Raw genomic sequence first — 20,784 nt, 5'->3', positions numbered from 1 at the left:
ATGGCTAACACTGGACACCCATGGGACGATGGGTCAGCAAAAAATAAAAATAAAAATAAATTTAAAAATGGTGGATACCAGATGTCCACAGAACATGAAAATATATAGTGATGTAATATGTTATGTAACTATTTCTGGCAAAATGCTACTTTTGTGTGATTTTTTTTTTAAGTATGGCCAAACCAGAGACTTTACCTTCCCTAAGCCTGCTTGCATGTACCTATTAGAAGACCTACGAGCCTACTTCTGTGTGACCTGTGTAACAGCCTATGTGTGTGTCAGTGTGTGCCTGGTTCCTGCCAGCATCTGGTCACCTAACAGTATGTAAAGCAACCTTCAGCCAGAGTGAATAAAGTATGTCTTCTCTCCTGAGACTCCTCATGTGAGTCTTCTCCTTTCCTGGCATTACAGCTAGCATCTCAAGGTACCATACTCAGCTTGATAAAGCTTCTATCCACAAGGCTTTTTGTTATTTCACTGGCTTATGTTGCTTTCCCAACTCATGACCTCTAAGTTGAATCTCCTCCATTAGAACCCTTGCATTTCATGGCTGCCTTTTAATAGCAACCAGTGCAGATGATAAAGGATCCAAGGGTTAGGTAATAATCTCAGTGGGAATCAAGTGCCTAAGTATTGACTTAAATGCTGAATCCTCTGAAATCATCCTTCTGAACAGAGTGAATCTGAGCAATGGAAGTGAAGGCAAAATCTTTATTCCTGCAAGTGTCTTCTTGGTCTGGTTTAAAGTAGAGGAGCAGAAAGCTGTGTGCCTGGGAGAAGATATCTAAGAGGATGTTCTTCATACTCAACAATCTGCTTGGAGGGAAGAACTCTACTAGAGACAGTGAATACAAATTTCCATTTCAGAAAAGGCAGGACCAAAGCTAAATTCCTCCATCTCAAAGTACATTCCAACATGAAGGCAAAGAGAACAGAAAGTTTCTACCAGGAAATGGCACCTAAGTTCTTATTTTTGCTACTCTTGCTTACTGACCATCCCCATGGCTCTACCTTTCCTTGGCAGATTAGGATATGACCCTTGCCTCTTCTCATATAAGCCACAGTACAAATGCACAAAGCTCATTTAAACTAAAACACCAAGGAATGAACAGCTGGTGGTTCTGATAAAATGAGAAATGTAACCCTGGAAAAAAAAAGCTTTCAGGAGAAATCAATGTGAAGGAAAATCAAAGAGCTTATCAGTCTCAAACCTCAAACTTGAATTGCATTTGTGCCGCAGGTAATGGAGAAATGACTATACTGTGTAATGAGATGAGAAGTCTATTATACAGAAAAGAAACCCCAAAATAGGCAGTGTATGGCCAGTATGATTATTCACTGTGGGCCCTCACACCTTTGTCTGTATATCTTTTCCATTGCCTCCCATCTCCAATGTTATTTTACATTTTAATATGGCAATTAGAGTTTCAGACTTTGGGTTGTCTTTCTAAACCAAAAAGATTAAAGCAAATTTCACAGGGTAGAGGCAAAAAGATACCTTGTCCTATGAGATCTCTTCTTAGAGAACTTTTCCAAGAAGTCTATTCTTCAGCTTCCACTTTGATCATTTCCTGGTTATAGGTTAAAGCTGGTGGAGTACCATGATATTTGGTGGGACAGGGTATTGCTCTGAACAGCAACAACAAAAGCCATGTCTACTATATAAAGAAAGTCAGGGCTGAATTTGAAAACAAGAGTGATTTGGTAATAATGTTCTTGAGGCTAGAGCTAGATATATGAAGGAAGGACAGTTGACAGCTACCTGTAATTTCATCTCCGGGGGATCTGATGCTCTCTGTTGATATCTGCAAGCATATGCATTCAAAAGCACAGCCCCACACAAAACTTAAGTTTTTCTAAGTCTTCCGTTCAAAGAACTGGCTTTCAGAGTCAAAGGTATGACATGACATGTTTTTGAAGCTCAAATTTTCGAAGGCTTTCTAATAGCAAAGGCAGGACTGGCTGCCGTAATGACCATTGTTGTCATGGGCTGGCTAGAATTATTCACCTCTCCACAGTAAGGCATCTGGGATAGTCTGTTTCTAAACTTATGGTTTAACAATGTACTTACAAAAGGAATAAAGCAACAATGATGGTTTTGAAATGTTGGTGTCTGACAATTGTTTTGCTGAGACAATTCTTGAAAACTTTGACAAAAGTATAAATTATACTTATCCCAATTCTGAACCTATACCTAAATGTATGAGACTTACTGTCTTTGTATGGTAATGCAGTTTCACCTGACTAAATATATACTGCTGTTACTTGTGGAGAGTGACCATTTTCATGGCTACTGAATCTCCTACACCTATTCCCTTGCTTTGTAATGCAGATCTAACTGGCTCAAAAGCCCGGATACTGATTCTGACCAGCTCTTCCGCATGGTGGCTGAGGTCTTCATTCTGTGGTGTAAATCTCACGTAAGGACACCTGGGCTCTGGATTTAGAATGGTTTTGACAGGTATATATCTGGAAAGGCTTTCTTCTAATGCTTTTTTGTTTGTTTTTTGTTTCTTTTTTTCCCCCATAATCTTCCTCTACCCTGCCCTGGTCTAGAACTTCAAGAGGGAAGAGCAAAATTTTGTGATTCAAAATGAAATTAATAACTTGGCATTTTTAACTGGAGACAGCAAAAGCAAGATGTCAAAAGTAAGTTTTTAGAATTCTGTCTCAAGGATGCTTCAGTCTTTACCTCAGCCATGTCTTGGATCTATGTCCTATTCTGTGGGGCTTAAGTAACACAAGCAATTTAGGTTCCACCATTTAACCAGCAGCATCTCCTGCTGTTTCACAAGCAATGTACCAGAAGAAGACGCTCCTGTTGAACAGCAGTCATCATGCTTTGTGAATAAATGGGTGCTTGTATATCAAAACATTTTAAGTCTCAAGACTTGCCCAAGGCATTTGAGAGGTCCCCAAACAGACACTGCTGTGAATGGCTTCAAAATAGATGTGTGTCCAGTACAGCCACACTGCAAAAGCACAAAAGCAAAGCAACCTTCTGATGGGTCGGGAGGAAATGACCTTGCCTTTATACCTCCTTGGCATGTACCCTGGCTTTTTCTGTTAGAGATGCCAGCATCTGTTTTATTCCAGATGTGCTGACCTCTTAATGCCTATGTTCATTTTCCCATGACATTTGCCCTCAAAAAAACCAAATGTCTGTCCGTATCGCTACAGGAGATGTTTGCCACTCTACTGGTTTGGAAAGAAGCTAACCTAGGGGAGGGAAAGTCAACTTGCATCTCATTCTCAGTTAGCTCTATACAATGAAGCTTTGTTGTCTTGACTGGAGAGAGTTGCTAGCCACGCTTCTTCAGTTGCACATACAAAAGCCAAGCCTCCTTAAATGTGATGTCTTGTTACTGGCATTGTGGCTTACTCAGTGACCCTGTTTCACTGAGAACTGTTCCTCAGGGAAGTTTGGCTTGTATGTCAAGTGTAAATAGCCTGTAATGGCTGAGAGACAGCTGTCTCATGGCTGGCATGATGCTGTCTGTGAGGAAAATGAAGGTGGAGTATGCATAAGGACCCCCTGCGAAGTGAAACGTGGGTCCAGCAAGATGGGAATCTGGGACTTGTAGTGATGCCCTTGAGCACCTTTCTAGTAACCATTTGGGATGGACAACCAATGTCTTGGCATAGCAGGAAAGAACCTGTCATGATACCACAATGACAATTTGAATATCCGAGGCTATAACAGTTAGGGCAGCTGGTTCCAGTCACCTGCAGCCACTCAGCACTGCCACTTTGGTCTTTCATTTGTTTTAACATAAGCACTTTTTCCAGGATTCAAAATTTGACTGTAGAGCTTACAATCTACATTCCAGTACACACTCACGTACACTTTGAATATGTGCTGTCAAATAAAATTGACAGTAAACCCTGGCCACAAGCAATTTTATGGTGTTTCCTTTGGTGCTTTAGATATACTTGCCTGATTTTCCACATTCTTTTTTCATTTACCTGTTGATAGACACAGATGCTCACTTGAGGACCACAAGCCCAAGTTTCCCAGACTACAGCTTATCTAAGATACCTTTGCAAGGGTCCTCTTGTGGCCATCACAAGCTGACCTTTAACCCAGATTTCCTACAGAAAGTCAGTAAATCCCAGTTAGATATCATGCTTTTACAATGGGTAGATCCTCTGGCTCAGGAATGACTCAGTTACCATCCATGACTATCTGATATAAGGATTAAGATCCCTGGTGGGCAGGAATGGGGAAAGCCATCTGAGTTCTCTGGTGATGAATGGATCTTCATGGTCTTTCAGTTTAGAAATGAATGAAACAATAGAAACTCATTTCACAACTCATCCATTAAAAAGTTAACACAACATTCTATTCATTCATGAGGCTGAATGAGCAAAGGGGGCATTTGCCTGTCCAGAGAATGTTCTCGTTCAAGACATGGATATTTCCCTCTTGGAAAGAGTCACATTTAGGAACAAACTGCTTCATTTCCACTGAGTCTCTATGCCAATTATTTCTGAGCATTTTGAATTCACACCAATCCTATTTCCCAGGACAGAGAAAATAGTAGGGAAAAAAAAGACAGAAATAAAAAGAAAAACACCAGTAGCTGAGGTGCCAACTAGGGCTTTGTTTCATTCACTTAATTTCTTGGAGTCCAGCTTTCCAATCTGTATAATGGGGTTGAGCTTAAAATCCAAGAGTCTGGTTAAAAGTCAGTTTTCAACAGCAGCTGTTAGAATATCATTTGATGAATGCTTTAAGACAGACAAATTGCCTCCAATAAATAGCCATTTCTGGTATCTGAGGATAGAGAACTATCTATAGGAAGCCAAGGAGGGGATTTTTTTCCATATCAATTGACTCCCTCTTGCCCTTTCTTCTGTCTGTTCAATGAAATGTTCTCTGCTACATTATCTGAATGGGTGCTTGTCACCATTCCTTGCATTTGTCTCTGTTCTTAGTTGCACTTATGCTGTATAAATGAAGTGGCCTTTGGTGCATATGGAAGTCTTGGTGGAGGTATCCATCTGTGAATGCTGCATGCCACACACTACACAAGTCATGCCTGAAGGCAAGAAACACAAAAAATATACAGTGGGCCATGCTGTTCACACCCAGTTATTCTAAGATCCCTTCAAAGATATATTATTTGCTAACCGATTTATTTGAAAGCTCATTGTATATTTTGTTTATAAAGCACAAGTTTGTGAATATATATTTAGCTGATGTGACTAGCTGAGCAAATATTTTGGCTCAGTTTTGTTTTTAAATGTACTTTGTTTTCTGGTGATTCAGCAGCAGCTTCCTTGGAGGGGAATGGTAAGTTAGAAGGCATTTAACCAAAGAAGTGTTAAGCCAGTCCTTGACCAATATTATAAACACTAAGGTAAACCACTGAAACACAAGAATTAGGGTGTGGTTTTTAGTGGGTTGAAAAAGAACAGGAATTGTCTTGTGAAGGTATATTTGAATCAAGAGCACAAAAAATTATGCATGAGTTTTGTTCAATGTACATGTGCTCCCCCCAACACACACACACACACACACACACACACACACACACACACACACACACACACACACACCAATTCTCTTTCACTTCTTTGCTCTGCATCCTTCTGTTTCTTTTGCTCTTAAATTTTTGAAGGACCTCACATTCATGTACTCTCTCTCTCTCTCCCTCTCTTTTCCTTCCTTCCTTCCCTCCCCCTCTCTCCCTCTTTCTTTAAATTATTACCTCTGTCCCTCTTTTATACACACACCTACCATTTTTCCTCTAATCTTTCTCCCTTCCCTCCTTTCTCTCCCCTTTTCTTATGATCTCTCTTTCGCATGCTATTCCTGTTCTTCCACCCACATGCACATCATTTCTCAAACTGATTTCCAGAAATCCTTTCCTCTAACATTTCATGTTGATCTGACTTACATTCACTTCACTTGCAGTCTCTGTGATGTAACAATGTCCCATAATAAAAGTTTGCCTTTTATCAAAGCCTTATGTGAGCCCCCTGCACTCTATTTGCACAGATAACACCAGGCAATGTACCTTCATCAAACTCCCACATCTCAGAAAAACATGGCAACTTCAAAGTCTGGTTTGGGGTTGTTTGTCCCCTTAAGATATACATATAAAGTCACTTGCTTGATCATAAAGCATGTCTAAAAGTTGCAGTGTAAGACTCAAGAGGCTCTGTTGTATAGGTTGTGGAGTAATCCCAAGTTTTTCTGGACAGGATTACAGGAGCCCCACCCATCCTTCTCTCTTTATCTCCCTCTGCCTCCTTCCCTCACTTACTCACTCACTCACTCTATTTAGAGATAGAGTCATACTATGTAGTGTGGGCAAACCTCAGATTCTACCATGCAGGCCAGGCTGTCCTTGAACTCTTCCTTTATTTGCCTCAGCCTCCAGCACTGATATTAAAAGTGTACATCATCATGCCCAGCCCAAAAGTCTTTGTTGTCATTGTTGTTTGCTTTGTTTTGTTCCTTTGATTTCAGTACTTTGGATAGAAACTAGGGCTCTGTGTAAGCTATGTACATCCCTACTCTTCAAGTAATTTTTAAAATGTATTTTTGTCAGTTGCAAATAGCCAACCTAAAAATGACTTCAGGTTTTGTTTCATGTGATTTGTTTTGTTTCTGTGCATGATTTTAAGAAACTTGGTTTAATTTTAGTTTCAGATTATTTTTTAAGAGAGAGAAAGAACATAAAGTTTGGCAGGTAGGGAGGTGAAGAGGCTCTGGGAGGAATTGGGGGAAAGCAAAGGATAGGATCAAAATATATTGAATGAAAGAAAATTAAATATAAAAAAGAAAAATGGTAAAATAGCACATTAGGTTAATAATGTTTTGTAAATCAAATGAGCCAAATGACCTCGACAGGTATTGCCTTTAACTTGGTTCTCTGTTCTGCTGGAGATGATAATGTGGTGAGCATAAGAAATTAAAACTTGAAGTCTTTGGGTACATTTCAATTGTCTGCAGCCCAGTGTGGTTAAAGGAAGTAGAAGAAGAGACAATGTAGATACCAAGAGTTTCTGTGAGTAGCTACTGTGGGTGAAGTCTATAAAACATAGACACTGGAAGACTGGCCTCTGAGATAACTTCCTCCCAAGCTGGAAATGTTTGACACAGTTATATATATAAATTCTCTACAGGCAAATTAACCTACATCCTAACCTCACATCAGCCTTCATGCTTTGCTTACATGAAGTGTTGAGTTTCTGTTGTGCTGACTGAGCAACTGGGCCTAAGAAGCTGTGAATAACATGCTGCCTGATGCCTTGAATCCCTGCTTTAACTGACTGACACTTCTCCTTGTTTCTTTCCCTTTGTCTTCCCACACAGGCCATGCAAGTAAAGGTACAGGTCAAATGCATGATGTGTCTTTTTTGTCCTAATATTAGTGGACTTAGACTCTGTCCCCCTCTGTGCTGTGATCACCATGGGGGTGGTACAGGTGGATTTTCCAACCTGTGGGTCCCCTGGGAAGGCAACTACCTTTCAGAGTGAACGTAGGTCTGTGTACCCCTGGAATGGAAAAGTCAGGCAAACCTCTTAAGCAAGATATCCTTGCTGTCTCTGATCCCTTTTCTAGATATCTGCTCTGTTAGTTTGGTAGCTACCATACTGCCAGAGTTAGGCCTGGCAGGGCTCAGGAGCTTCAGAGCCTTACTTTTCTGTCATGATACCAGGTTCAGATTTCTAATTTGTTAGTGACCCTAGGCCTTTCATATTACACATGTTCCGCCTCTGATTTAATCTTCCCTGATTCAAAGAGAGTCTCCCAAGGACTAAACTCAAGTTTGAAATCAGCAGATAATGTTATGATTTATGCACAAAAGATACACATGATGCAGTAACTTTCCAATTGTTCCTGAAGTTTATTGTATAGAAATTTCTCTCCTTCAATAATAAGTCTCTAATGGTATTGTTTCAAACCCTCTGACCCAAAATACATGTTGGAAAAGGGGAGACATGTAAAAGCCAGTTCGCATGCAGTTTGAAGAAAAGGAAAATGGAGCCTTGACCACATATAATTGTGGCTGTGTGATGTCTCAGTTGCTTTCTTTCTGTGTGTCCTCAAAAAAATATGATCTCTGAGCATCCTGTTTTCATTCCTGAAATATTTCAGACTTGTTCTGAAGACTAGAAATACTCTAGTTATGTTTCAAGAATATTGAAATCATACATGTAGCAGTTATGATTAGAATATGATATTAGCAAAATTAAGGAGAAAATAACTGAGAAATCATCTAGATTATATATAAAACCCACAGTTACATTTGGCATATTTACCTATGTAATATGTATTGTTGTTTACATTTATACATATATAATACCATGTAGTTTATATGTGTATAGCCAGATGTAGTGGTAAATATTAAAAAGTGGTTTTGTTGTTATTGGCACTGTGGTCTCACTCAGTGGACACCGCTCTAGTGCAGAACCGGGCACCTGGACACTAACACACAATCTGCAAGCCGCCCCTTCTACTCAGTTCACTTCCCATGCAGTTCATTCCTCCTGACCTTGCTGCTTCTGTCCTGGGTGGCCTACAACCTCTCCAGCATGTTGTTTTACTCACTCTCCTCCACTGCCCGGTACAAACATGGCTCCACATCTATTAACTTATCAAAGAGGTTTATATGTTAAATTCTCAATCCATAAACCCTCTACACAATAAGGTTACAACCAGTGGACAAAGATATAAACTGTCCATCTGTATGAGATAAGTAGACCCATAGAAACCCTTAGAAATAATCATGAAAACCTCATCAAGCTAGAGATGTGCTGAGAGAAACATTCACATCGGTTTCCATCTTCCTCCTCTTGAGTCTCCCCCTCTTGCTTTCCTCTTCCATTTTCCTAGACTTTTTCCCTGCCTACCTTTCCACTGTTCAATCATGTATTGCCTTGACATCAACCTACAGCCAGATTCTATCCTTAATGGACAGTTTAGGTGATTGTCTACAGGTAGATTTTGCCTTTTGCATTCTCCACTCAATAGTAGAACGAACACAGAAAGACCTAAGAAGCTCTGTGAGCATGAGACTTGCAGTATTTCATTTGACACGGACAGTATATGAGAGGCCTCTCTGGTCCTTTGCATCATTTCTTCCCTTTCCTGTGTGTTACTGGCCTCCTAACTCGCATACTGGGGTTGACTTCTGGTTTTAGAGTACTGGGGACACAGTGCCCCTGCAATTCTCTTTTCATCAGACTGATTTCCAAAATGGTAATATAATTAGAAATATAAGCTGAAAGTGCTGCTGATGTAGCCTGGTGGAAGAAATCACATTTTCAACAGTCACTAGTCATTACGAATCTCTCTCACATGTTGGAATATAGTCATTGGTCCAAAGGCAGAATCAATTCTGACTCTTCTCTTGGAATACACATGTCTGGGGCTTTGACACTGGCTTGGTGGTTAAGAACATGTGTTATTCTTGCAGAAGATCTTGGACCAATTCCATGCACCCACATAGTGCTTCACAACCATCTGATCCAGAGGATCCAATACCCTCTTCTGAAATCTTTGGCACCAGACAAATACAATTGGGCAAAATACTCATATGTAAAATAAAATAAATATAAAAGTAAAAAAGGACACTCATATCTCACAAATGGGTTCTGTCCCAGGCCAAGAGAGTTAAACCTTAGGTGCCATTTCTAGGGGAGGGGATAGGTACACATTATTCCCTGAGATAATTGTTCAATGTCATCAGCAGTACTACCACTGACTGTTAGAAGATACACTCACAAAGCAAAACCAGCATTCAGTCATGATGGTCCCTGACAAATTTCAGGCCATAAAGCCCTCCTCACTTATATCATCTGGTTATTCATCTGAGGCAAAGTTTATCAAGCAGGGTCAGCACTGCTCTTTCAAACATAGAATCATAAAAAGCAGGTTTCTATATCATCTTGCCTCCTTCATGCACCCAGACTACCACGTGTGCTGTAGATGCTGTGTTCTCAGTTGCTTGTCTGGGAGCTACCATCATCTATGGTGATCCAAGACGAATTTCTCTCTTACACTTATTACTTAGAGACAAGTATGTACTTTACACCTATAATCCTGGGAATAGAGAGGCTAAATAGGGAATGGCACACGTCTGAGGCCAACATGGGCTCTATAGTGAGACCTGTCTCAAAACAAAAATAAACAGATAGATAGATAGATAGATAGATAGATAGATAGATAGATAGATAGATAGATAGATAAAGCTGCAACTATCACCACTACCACTATCACAAACAAACAAACAAAACACTAATACTTTGTTGAATGAACTCTATAAAGTATGACAAGGCATGAGGAAAACAAACTCTCATCAACTGGAATAATGACTCAGTACTAAAGAGCACTTGCTGCTCTTGCACAGGACCCTAGTTCAACTCCTAACACCTATGTCAAGCAGCTCACACCTCCTGAAACTCCAGCTGCAGAGCATACTCTCTTCTGGCTTCTGAGGGAACCAAACTTATGTGCACATACCCACGTAGAGACACATGTTAAGTGCAAATATGCAAAATTAAAAATAAAATTAAACTTAGAAAAACTCCCAGAGGCTTAGAGAATTCCTTTGTTTTGTGAATAGTTTTTCCACATAGCAAGCCAGATCCCAAAGCAGTCCTGGTCTCAATTTTCCTGTAAGAATTTGTGTTGCCCCATGGTGGAGAGACTGTGTGGAATGCCTGTGCTATCAAATACCAGCTTCAGCCGTGGAAATGGGCCACCGGTTCTGATAGATGCTCTTCCACATTTTAACTGGTATCCCAGTGGAAGGACACTATTCTTTGTGGGAGTTACTTTACCTATTGTAAAAAGCATTCTTTTTGTTGGAACTATTGTCCCTTCGGTGCAGAATCAATAAACAAAGACTGTGGATGTCTGTGCTGTGTGTCTAGCTACTGTGGTTTTGTGTGCATGTACGGAAGAGAAGGCTCGGGTTTGGGCTGGTCTTTAATGGCCATCTGGTTTGTTTTTGCTTAACATATTTTTTGTTTTTGTTCTTTTACTGTTCTTTGAAATGTAGTAAGGCCCAACCTGTACGGACAGGGCCTCAAGGAAGCAAGCTACCCCTGAGCTGAGGCAGTTCCTTTCAGAGAGTCACTGAGCCCCTCTCTTTATTTCAACATCATCTCCTAGTCTGGAGGACAGGACCAGGAACGGAAGAAGACAAAGAGACGAGGAGACTTGTATTCCATCCAGACGTCCCTCATCGTGGCTGCACTCAAGAAAATGCTGCCCATTGGTCTGAACATGTGTACTCCAGGCGACCAGGAGCTCATCTCACTTGCAAAATCACGATACGGCTGTGTAAGCTGCCTCTGTGGTCCAGCTGAATGCAGAGGAAAGGCTTGGGGAGTGGGTGGTACTCTACCTTTATGGTGGTAGTCTTCCGAGGGGCAGGGGTGGGGGTTGATAGAAAGGTACACACTTTGTAAAGCTGTCTTGGAGTCTGTAGCTTGTGCTAAGTCTCCTTTACTTCTCTCTCCTGTTCTTCTAAGAAAGTTCCCCATTAAATCGTGCACTGATCATCCATACTCCCCTATACCCTGTGTTGCATTTCCAAGGGGATCCATGGGAATAAAGTTTTGCATCTTTCCACAGAGGGACACTGATGAAGAAGTCAAGGAACATCTTCGGAATAACCTGCACCTACAGGAGAAGGTGATGCTTCATCTCTCACGGGCTGCCCTGCTGACTAGAGGATGTAGTCCTCCCATTTGGCTTTGTCTGACTATTAAGACACAGTCTTGCTGTGCAGCGGAGGCTAGCCTCAGTATTGAGGCCCTGCTGCCTCAGCCTCCCGAGTGCTAAGATTACAGATGTATACCACACCAAACTTCACTCATGTTTTAAGATGTATTCTAAAAACTGTTTAATTGCTACAAATGGGAGGCAAGGGCATGAGGACCAGGCGTTTAAGGCCAGTGTTGGTTATGAGAGCAAATTTCAGAACAGCCTGGACTCCAAAAAGCCCTGTCTCAAAACAAAATAAAAACAAAAAACAACCCGCAAAAACAGAGAAAAAGCTGAGCTTTATAGCCATGTCTCTAATTTTTGTTTGTTTCCTTTGCTATGGTAAAGGGGCCTCTGATAAGTATGTGTCATACTTTCTAATGAACAGTAGACCATCTCAGGAGGTGTTCGGATTAAGTCTCTGAATCTATTGACTGTAATGTTTGTAGAACAGTGAAAGAGGCACCAGGGAGGACATTTTAGCAACCCCCCCATACTCTGGAGAGTTTTTGAAACAAAATAAATTTGTGTCTTGGGTAAAAAAATAAGTAAATAAATTAGAAAAATAGAGAGAGAATTGAAAGACAACATGAGATTTCTCTCATTCTATAATTCTGTTTTCAAGATACATTATGCCCTAACATGAGAATGAGGAAAAACAGAAGTACTGATTCTTTCTCCTAAAAATATATTAAAAAACAAATAGTAGATAAAATACTCTAGGGAAAAAAATTGTAACTACCAAAAACTAAGAAGCTGTAAATCTTGACAGTGGGGATCTAACGGGGAGCTCACTGGAGACCACTTTGATGCAGGGTGACCCCCCAAAGGCAAAAGCCAAGTTCTGGCATCTGTCTCAGCAGCTGCAGGGAGCCTTGCAAAGGCAGGCAGTTTGAAGCAAGGAAAGAAGCTAAGATAAGTGGTTTGCTGCAGGGGGTGCCACACAAACCGGAAGTTCAACAGAAGCTAAGAAGTTAGCTAGGACATCTTGACCTTTGGTTCCTAGAATATAGAATTGGGTACTTTTCCGTGGGATCCTTTATCAAGGAGATCAAATTCTAGTTAAAACTGAAGTGTCCTCAGCAAGAATACAAGATGGAGAAACATTTGCACTATCTTGTCCTGTCACGGGGGAAGCCAGCTTCCTGGAGAGAACTCTGGGTGCTTCAATCAGATGCATGCCTTAAGTTTGTATGACTTTAAAGAAAGAGGAATTTAGGATTGGTTGCCTATCCTGTCATAAATACAGGGTGTGAGACTTGAACAAAATTCACCTCATTCCAGAGAAGCTCATGAATCTCCTTCAGAGACAACAGTGAAACCACTTGGAGGGTCTCTACTTACTAAAAGGTGGCAAAAAGTAAATAAATAAAACTGTTCCTCAATATAGACTCAAAAGATTCAAAGTGTGTAAGGAAATGCTAGATGCAATAAGGAACTAACAAAAAGAAATTTAAATACAAATACAAAAGATAGCATGAGGATTATACAAATACATACTCTCAAAATTTAAACCTTAGTCTATAGGCATAAGATACAAGGTAGGCATAGCTGAACACAGAGTCAAGAAATTGGAAGATTTTTTTATGGAAATCATTGAAAATGTAACACAATAAAGGGATGGGGAACAAGATCATGAATTACATCTGTGTGTTGTAGACTATAAGAAAGGAATGGAGCAGGAAAGATGGATCAGCGGTTAAGAGCACCTGCTGCTCTTCCAGAGGTCACAAGTTCAATTCCTGGCACCCACATTACACAGTTCACAACTACTAGTAACTCCAGTCCTCTCTTCCAGTCCCCCTCTTCCAGCATTCACAAGCACCCAGACACACGTGTCATGTGCTTACAGAGTTAGGCACACATATACATAAATAAAATGTAACTGCCTTAATATAAGGGAGGGACAGGAGAGGAGGAAGGGAGAAAAGAAAGTATAATAAAAATGAGTCTTAGTATATGGAACCCTGGTAGGACTGAACACATTTCTTAGCCCAAGAGGCACCGAAATGGCTCATCTCATGGATGTGTTTCAACTTTCAGTCTGATGACCCAGCTGTGAAATGGCAACTGAACCTCTACAAGGACGTGCTGAGGAATGAAGAGCCGTCTAATCCAGAAAAGACAGTAGAGCGGGTACAGCGGATTTCAGCGGCTCTCTTCCACCTGGAGCAGGTATGGGTCTTTGCTCTGAAGAGTGTATAAGCAAGACCGCCCTTGAGGATAGAAACTTCTCCCCTGTCCTCAGCTCTCAATTACAGGAAACCACCCGAGGCAACAGGCAGCCACTGGAGGCTAACCCCCATTACCCCCAAATGTTGCCTGGTGCCTCATATAGCCCCTTCAGCTTTCCCCTGTGTTAGTTAGGACTTCTTGAGTTCAAAAGACTTTTTACAGCTCTTTGCCATTTGTAAAACCGCAGTCCATGTCTAGTAGCATCTGAGAAAATGAAGAAAACCTAGGACTGTCACACAAGAATGACTGATAAGGACATTTTTGCTAACTTCGGTTGCAAAACCAGTATTATTCCAGAGTTAATTGTCTGAGCTACGCAATCAGCCACTCAAGTTGGCCTGCTATGTACCTGCTCACGTGATTTCTTCTTAGGTGGAACAGCCTTTGAGGTCCAAAAAGGCTGTATGGCACAAATTGTTGTCAAAGCAACGGAAACGGGCAGTGGTGGCCTGTTTCAGGATGGCTCCCCTCTACAATCTGCCCAGGTAGGTTCTCCATCACTGTTGTCGGCCAGGTGAGCCCAAGATAGGAGTATAAAGTGTCCTCCTACAGCTGAGCTCTCCTATGGTCCTTACACTTGATCCTAACAATCGGAATTGGGGTCCTTGGCTTATGGAGCCTTGGAGACTACATTGTCTACTAAGCAGTCAAGGTAAGTACGGAGGTAGGTGAGGACGCCTCGTCCTGGGCCTTCACAGCCTCCCAACAAATAATGAGGCTCTCTGCTTTTGCTGAGCTAGGGTTTTTGTGAGAACATAAAGGACTCTGTTTTCTGAAGTACCTTAGCCCCAATTCATCATTTCCCTGCTCAGGCACTGGGTGAAATGACAAAATTTACTATTCTTCATCAGAGGCAAAAAAAAAGTAACCTGAGAATCTTTTATTACAGTGTATTTACCATCAAGATGACAAAGGGGGTGGCCAGATGTGGTGGCACATGCCTGTAATCCCAACCCTCTGGAGGTGCAGGAGGATCATGAATATGAATCTAGCCTGGGCTATATAGCAAGTCCTTGTCTAAAAACAAAAGAAGGAAGAGAATCTAGAGATACCCAGAGGCTAGTGGGGAGCTTATCTTGGCCTTTTGTACTTTGAAGTAAAAATTATGTGAAGTTTTGATGGAGAGATTAGTTTATTGTTTTTTTGTTTTTGTTTTTGTTTTTTTCTCAAACCGTGTAGTATATCTTCTGTCAACATAGGGAATCTGTGTTAGTAAGACTTCCACTACCACAAAACACTTGAGGCAAATCAAGTTAAAAGAAAGAACAGTTTTTTTAGATCATGGTTTCCCAGGCTTCAATCCATGCTCACTTGGTGAAAGCATTTTCAGTCTGTCATGAGGCAGAGGATCGTGGGAATGAGTGTGGGATAGAGTGAAGTTCCTCCCCTCACAGAAGCAAGGGGGCAGAAAGAGGGAGTAGCACAGTCCTAACAGCCCCTTCAAGGGTATGTCCTTTGCTTCCTACTACTAGACTTTAACTCGTGAAGGGTCTACCACGTCCCAGGGAAAGCAGATACTGATGTCCTCAGTGCAGGACCTTTGGGGGCACTGCAGAGCTACACTGTGGTAATAGAAATAAGAGGCAAGGCCTGTACTCACTACTAAGACTTGATCTGCATGTCTAGCGATATGACAACGTCTTTCTTCAAAAATAGACTAGAGAGTAGGTGAGGGCAGCTTTATAATCAATCTACATAGTTGGTGACTGGGTAAGAAGCTTTGATTCATCAACTTCCCAGTCTCTGGGGACAGCCTCACCTGACCATGAACAATTGGCTTGGACAAAAGTGTTTTAAATCCTACACACCAATATGTTTCTTTAGACTATAAGACCAGGGTTCATGCTCCGCTTGGACTTCTCATTCATCAAATGGTAGATCTTAGCTGTCATTTATCCAGAATATTCTGTACCTAGACTTGAACTAAGGGAGTCTTTCTGTTTAGGGTCTTTGAAGATGGGGCCATCATAGCTTCTGAGATATACACCTGCTCCACAGGGTTCCTCCCAGGAAAATAGATTTGCTTTATTTGGAGGGGAATAAAGCAACAGGAAAAATCAAGTAGGATTCATGAATGAAAAGATGAAAATGGAAGTCAGCCATGGGTACAAAGGATACTGAAGTTCTGGGAGGGAAATGAGGTTGATAGTTGTTTAAAATTGTAAAGGTGTGTAAGATTTTTACTTGTCTTTTGGAAACGATGAAAATACCAGAAAACATTTGCCATCCTCTCAGTCAGACCTCCTGCCTGAGGATGCACCTTGAAGAACTAAGCTCTAAAAATACCTGTTGAGGGTTGGGCCAACCAGGCAGAAATTATACCTCTCAAAAAACACGATTTTCTAAGACAATGTTGATACCATCTCTTTCTATCTGGATGTTCCTTCAGTATTCTTACACCTATGTGTGCCAGAATGAGTTTAAGAAATCTCTGTAATGAGGCATGCTGTTCTTAAGCCTTGGGGATCCTCTTTAACATGAAGATAGCAGGTCAGTTTCGTAGCAACTGGCTCTCTGAGGAGGTGACAATGGAGGCAGACCTTCCCTGATTTGTGATTGTCTAAGCTCCATAGAGTCTTCCAGACTAAAAGGACAAAAGACTTTATCTGATTCTAGAGAAGCTGTTTCTCTGGTGTTGGTGTTTCAAAGAAAACCCTGTATGCTTTTCTCTAGACACAAAATTAACAATTTCTTCCTGATCACCTTTCAACGTGTTTGGCTGGAAAAGGTTAATGAAAAAACTCAGTATGACAGACTAATACCAATTTTAATGGTAATGGAACCTACAGGACACCCGTCCATTCTTTGCACATGCCTCAGTTCTTGGCCATGAGTTAATGTTGCCATAAGAATACACATTTGTACAATCTTTCTTAAAGTAAAATTCTGATTGGTCAGACTTTAATGAGAGACAGCAAGGTTCAGTTCTACCAAAAAAACACTTAGTGGCTACTCTTGTCTTCTTCTTCATTCTCAGCCTGTCTTGCCAGGACTGGCCATAGCACACAGCTGTGCTTCTGTGACTAATTTTCTAGGAAGTCAGCCCTGGCTTATAGGAGTGGCATAAGCCAGACAGCAGAGCAGTCAGAATCTCAGAGATACACAGAGGGCACGCTCATGGCACAGCATGCCCAGCTCTTGCCTTCCTGAATAAACACTGGAGCTCGTTGCTGAGCTGTTCTTTGACTGGGGAAAGATAAGAAAGCTGCAGTTAAGGATTTAGTTTGACACTAAACTACAACATGACTTCCATTGTATTACTTGAACAGATGACCGAGCTAAAGGAATGACTAAATTGCTCTCAGAAGCAAATACTTTTTGCAACTTGACCAAATTAGCAATTTCTCACTCGAATGGCAGTGTGATAAAGACCCAGCAAAACTAAATGGGGATGCTGTGTCCTGTTCTGACTATGGTGATCAGAAGGTACTCCGGTGTTCATGAGTTATAGGGTACAATATGAGCTACTGACTGCCCTGACCAATCAGAAGATGAGAATTGTACAAAAAGTCTGTCCTGCTTACTAACCACTAACCACCCAGCCTAAAATAACAAGTCCCACAAGTCTCTTGACCTGCCCCTCTCACCCCTTCCACTCAGGCATCGCTCTATTAACCTCTTCCTCCATGGCTATCAGAGATTTTGGATAGAAACAGAGGCGTATTCCTTTGAAGAGAAACTAGTACAGGATTTGGCTGTAAGTATGGGATGAACTGGGAGAAGACATGGGTGTGAATGGGTTTGCTTTTTGTGTTTGTGTTTGCATTTGTTGTGAGAGTCAGGCATTCACAGAGACTCTATTGGAAAAGAAATAACTGTGTAAAACCTCAGGATGATGTTGCCAACGGTCCTAAGAGCCAGAGGATGAAACTTCAGTTAGAGGTGTTAATGATGGCCACACCCCTAGCTCCATCGTCATTAACAACTAACTTTGTTTGTTGTTGTTGTTTTTGTTGGTTTTTTTTTTTTTTTTTTTTAGTTGCACAGCTATGTCTTGGGGATGTCATGCCAAGTTAAGTTTTGAGCACCATCTGTTGCAGGAGGGCCTCCTGTCCCACTTACCTTCTACTAAGACCCAACATTCATAACAATGTCTCTGCTTTGGCAAAGATGGCTGTATAAAACCCTCTCTCCTGCACCTCACTCATTTCTTTGCCGGTCCGTCACAAATCTGGCATGCACTGTCTCTAACAGACTTCATATTCTAAAACCACCTGAAGTGAGACACAAAGGAACAGCCTCATCCTGTCTCTGGGGGTGAGGGGTTCGTGGTAAGCCCTCCCTTCCCAGTGTGCGACACTTTTCTCCCTGTCACTCGAGTTTCTCATCTGCTCTCTGTACTGCTTTTTATTCATTCTTTTCTTCCTGTCTTTCTCTTTCTGCCTTTCCCTATCATCCGGTGTCTTAGCCTCCTCCCTCCCTGCTTTTCTTTTAAACCTTTCTTCCCCATTTCCCTTCTCGTTTCTAAGTCCCTTACTTTTCCCATTGTCCTGTTGGTAAGAAAGGTGCTGTCTTTGCTTTCCCATTTTCCCGTTTGGTGTGAAGCTGGTGGGGAGCTCAAGCTCTCCACTGCCAACCATTCACACAGCCGGTGTAAAGTTCACATATTCACCAAGTACCACCCCCACCCTCTGAGGGGCCAGGACAGAAAGTGTTACTGTTGCCACTGACATCAGCTGCCGATTCCCTTTCTATAAAGACAGAGAAGGGACTCCTAGATAGCAGCTTTGTACACCAATGCAAATTTTAGTGTGACGCTATTTTTGATAAGTTAAATCTAGAATAATACAATTGGCCCTCACCTACGTCCCGAGATTTGTGACTATTGCCTCACTTCCATATCTAGCCTTCTCTCCAGAAGAAATTACATGTATTTTCTAGAGGAACTGAGTTCCAAAAGTGACTGTAGGGGCTTCCCTCCTGAACTGGGGTGCCCACAACTTGCATGGGCATTCTCTAGTTCATTCCCTGTAGTCGGCTGTTCGCTTTCTTTTATTTCAGTTAATTTAAGATTGGAATGTGTCTTTGCTTGGCTGGGGAAATGCGTCTGTCTATACCAACCTTGCATCCTTAGGACTCCTCCCTTGAAATAAGCATCAGGTCAAGAGCTTGCCCTCTGCTTCCAGTCTGATACCTTTCTGAGCCTTGCACTTTGCTTTCCCTTTGTTCGCATGTAGCTGTGTGGTGCCTGCCGGAATCTGTGCCTAAAATCTGTCCGTGTTACTCTGTGTAGAAATCTGCCAGGGCTGAAGATGAGGAAGAAGAAGAGACAGACAAGCAACCAGACCCACTTCACCAGATCATTCTGCATTTTAGCCGCAACGCACTCACGGAGCGGAGGTCAGCATCACTCTGGTGCTCTTTCCCCATGCCAGGGATGGTGCTCAGCCACCAGTATGAGGAGTTTCAGAACCGAGAGTCCCTGCTCATGGCCACCAGGACGCATATAGAGGACAGGCTTCTCATCATAATACAAGACAGACTAAAAATTGAACAGCTTGAAAGTCTAACTTTACTCTAAATTCCATGCCAAGGCAATGCTGACTCAGCTTTTTTGAGCCAAACTATCTGATTAGTTCACTGGTATATTTAACTTGGAATGGTTTTTAGTGGGTTTGTTGTTGTTGTTATTGTTGTTGTTGTTGACTCCAGAAATAGCTTGCTAAATATTTTCTCTTTTTTCCAGCAAATTGGAAGATGATCCATTGTACACTTCCTACTCCAGCATGATGGCCAAGGTATATATACCTGGGTTTCTAGCACTCTCTCACAGTCTGTCTTAAGACCTCCTTGGACATGTAAAATTGTCGTGTGAGCAGGAGGGCTGGCACTGGGTCATGACAGGTTCTAGGCATCACACAGCTCACACACCAGAAGTGTGACCCCTTGAGACTTTGTAGAAATTGTGGCTGCTGGTGGCTGGATTCATGGGGTCAGTTCTAATTCAGGATAAATGGGCCTAGGCATACAGACTATCTGCATCTTCAGTCAGCAATCAAAAGAGGTCAGGTCCATGTGCAGACAAAGAAAACATGATAGACATTTAAAAAGGGGTTTCAATGTCCTTGAGAAGCCTCAGTAACTAGAGGAATTGCCACCAGGAGTTTGACAAAGAATTTCAGAGAATGCTCAATATACATAAAGAAACTTCCCTCAGATAGAAAAGCATTCAGGAAGGTGAAATATGTTGACAAACGGACTCATACTTCTTTGTTCTGTTTTATCTCGGCCCCAGGACACAGAGGTGACTTAAGGCTTTACATCCTAGGTAGCCCAGTCTTCCTGTCATGGCCGATATTTGTCTTAACAAGGGCAACTCCTTGCATTCCTTGGTTCTCATTTACATCACAACTTTTCCAGAGAAGGGAATTCATATCTGTGCCTGAAACAGGTCACATTGTATATGTGAGCTCCCTGTTCTATCTTGTTTCTTAACCCCCTTGGTAACTGCAGAAATGGCATTTAAAATATAACGTTCCCATGTGATGATCAAAATGTTCCCAGTTTTATAAGGTGCTGAGGTCCCGAGTCTGTGAATAATAACCTGCCTGTTCCCTGCTCTTGCAAAATATCATAGAAGAGCTGGGCTCATTAGACTCCTCTATAACTTGGTTTTCTGTCTCTTCCTTTCCCTGCTCCATGGAACTCAGAGCTGCCAGAGTAGTGGTGAGGATGATGAAGAAGAAGAAGACAAGGAGAAAACATTTGAAGTGAGTTTTCACAAAGATTAGAACCAAAGCCCTTGCTTGCCTATAGGTTAGGGTTTCAGAATGGTGACCACCATTTGCTTATGAGACTCACTGTACTGCTATATCTT

The 20,784-nt window shown here is 41.6% G+C and overlaps 1 protein-coding gene across 2 annotated transcripts in view; it reads left to right on the top strand.

The window, feature by feature from the left end:
* Window positions 1-20,784, top strand: part of RYR3 (ryanodine receptor 3) — a 523,847-nt gene that overhangs the window by 464,081 nt on the left and 38,982 nt on the right. The window contains exons 68-78 of one of the 2 annotated variants that reach the window (XM_080931245.1): window positions 2,333-2,420; window positions 2,557-2,649; window positions 7,328-7,342; window positions 11,136-11,306; window positions 11,601-11,660; window positions 13,776-13,907; window positions 14,340-14,452; window positions 17,568-17,664; window positions 19,201-19,307; window positions 19,654-19,705; window positions 20,618-20,677. In XM_080931245.1, the coding sequence (XP_080787371.1) occupies window positions 2,333-2,420; window positions 2,557-2,649; window positions 7,328-7,342; window positions 11,136-11,306; window positions 11,601-11,660; window positions 13,776-13,907; window positions 14,340-14,452; window positions 17,568-17,664; window positions 19,201-19,307; window positions 19,654-19,705; window positions 20,618-20,677 (988 nt within the window). The remainder of the gene's footprint in view (window positions 1-2,332; window positions 2,421-2,556; window positions 2,650-7,327; window positions 7,343-11,135; window positions 11,307-11,600; window positions 11,661-13,775; window positions 13,908-14,339; window positions 14,453-17,567; window positions 17,665-19,200; window positions 19,308-19,653; window positions 19,706-20,617; window positions 20,678-20,784) is intronic. The other variant, XM_080931244.1, reaches the window with a different exon arrangement.

Source organism: Micromys minutus (genome assembly GCF_963924665.1).
Source record: "Micromys minutus genome assembly, chromosome: 17".
Lineage (NCBI taxonomy): Eukaryota > Metazoa > Chordata > Mammalia > Rodentia > Muridae > Micromys > Micromys minutus.
The sequence above is the reverse complement of the archived record's forward strand: the minus strand, read 5'-3'. Positions and strand labels throughout refer to the sequence as shown.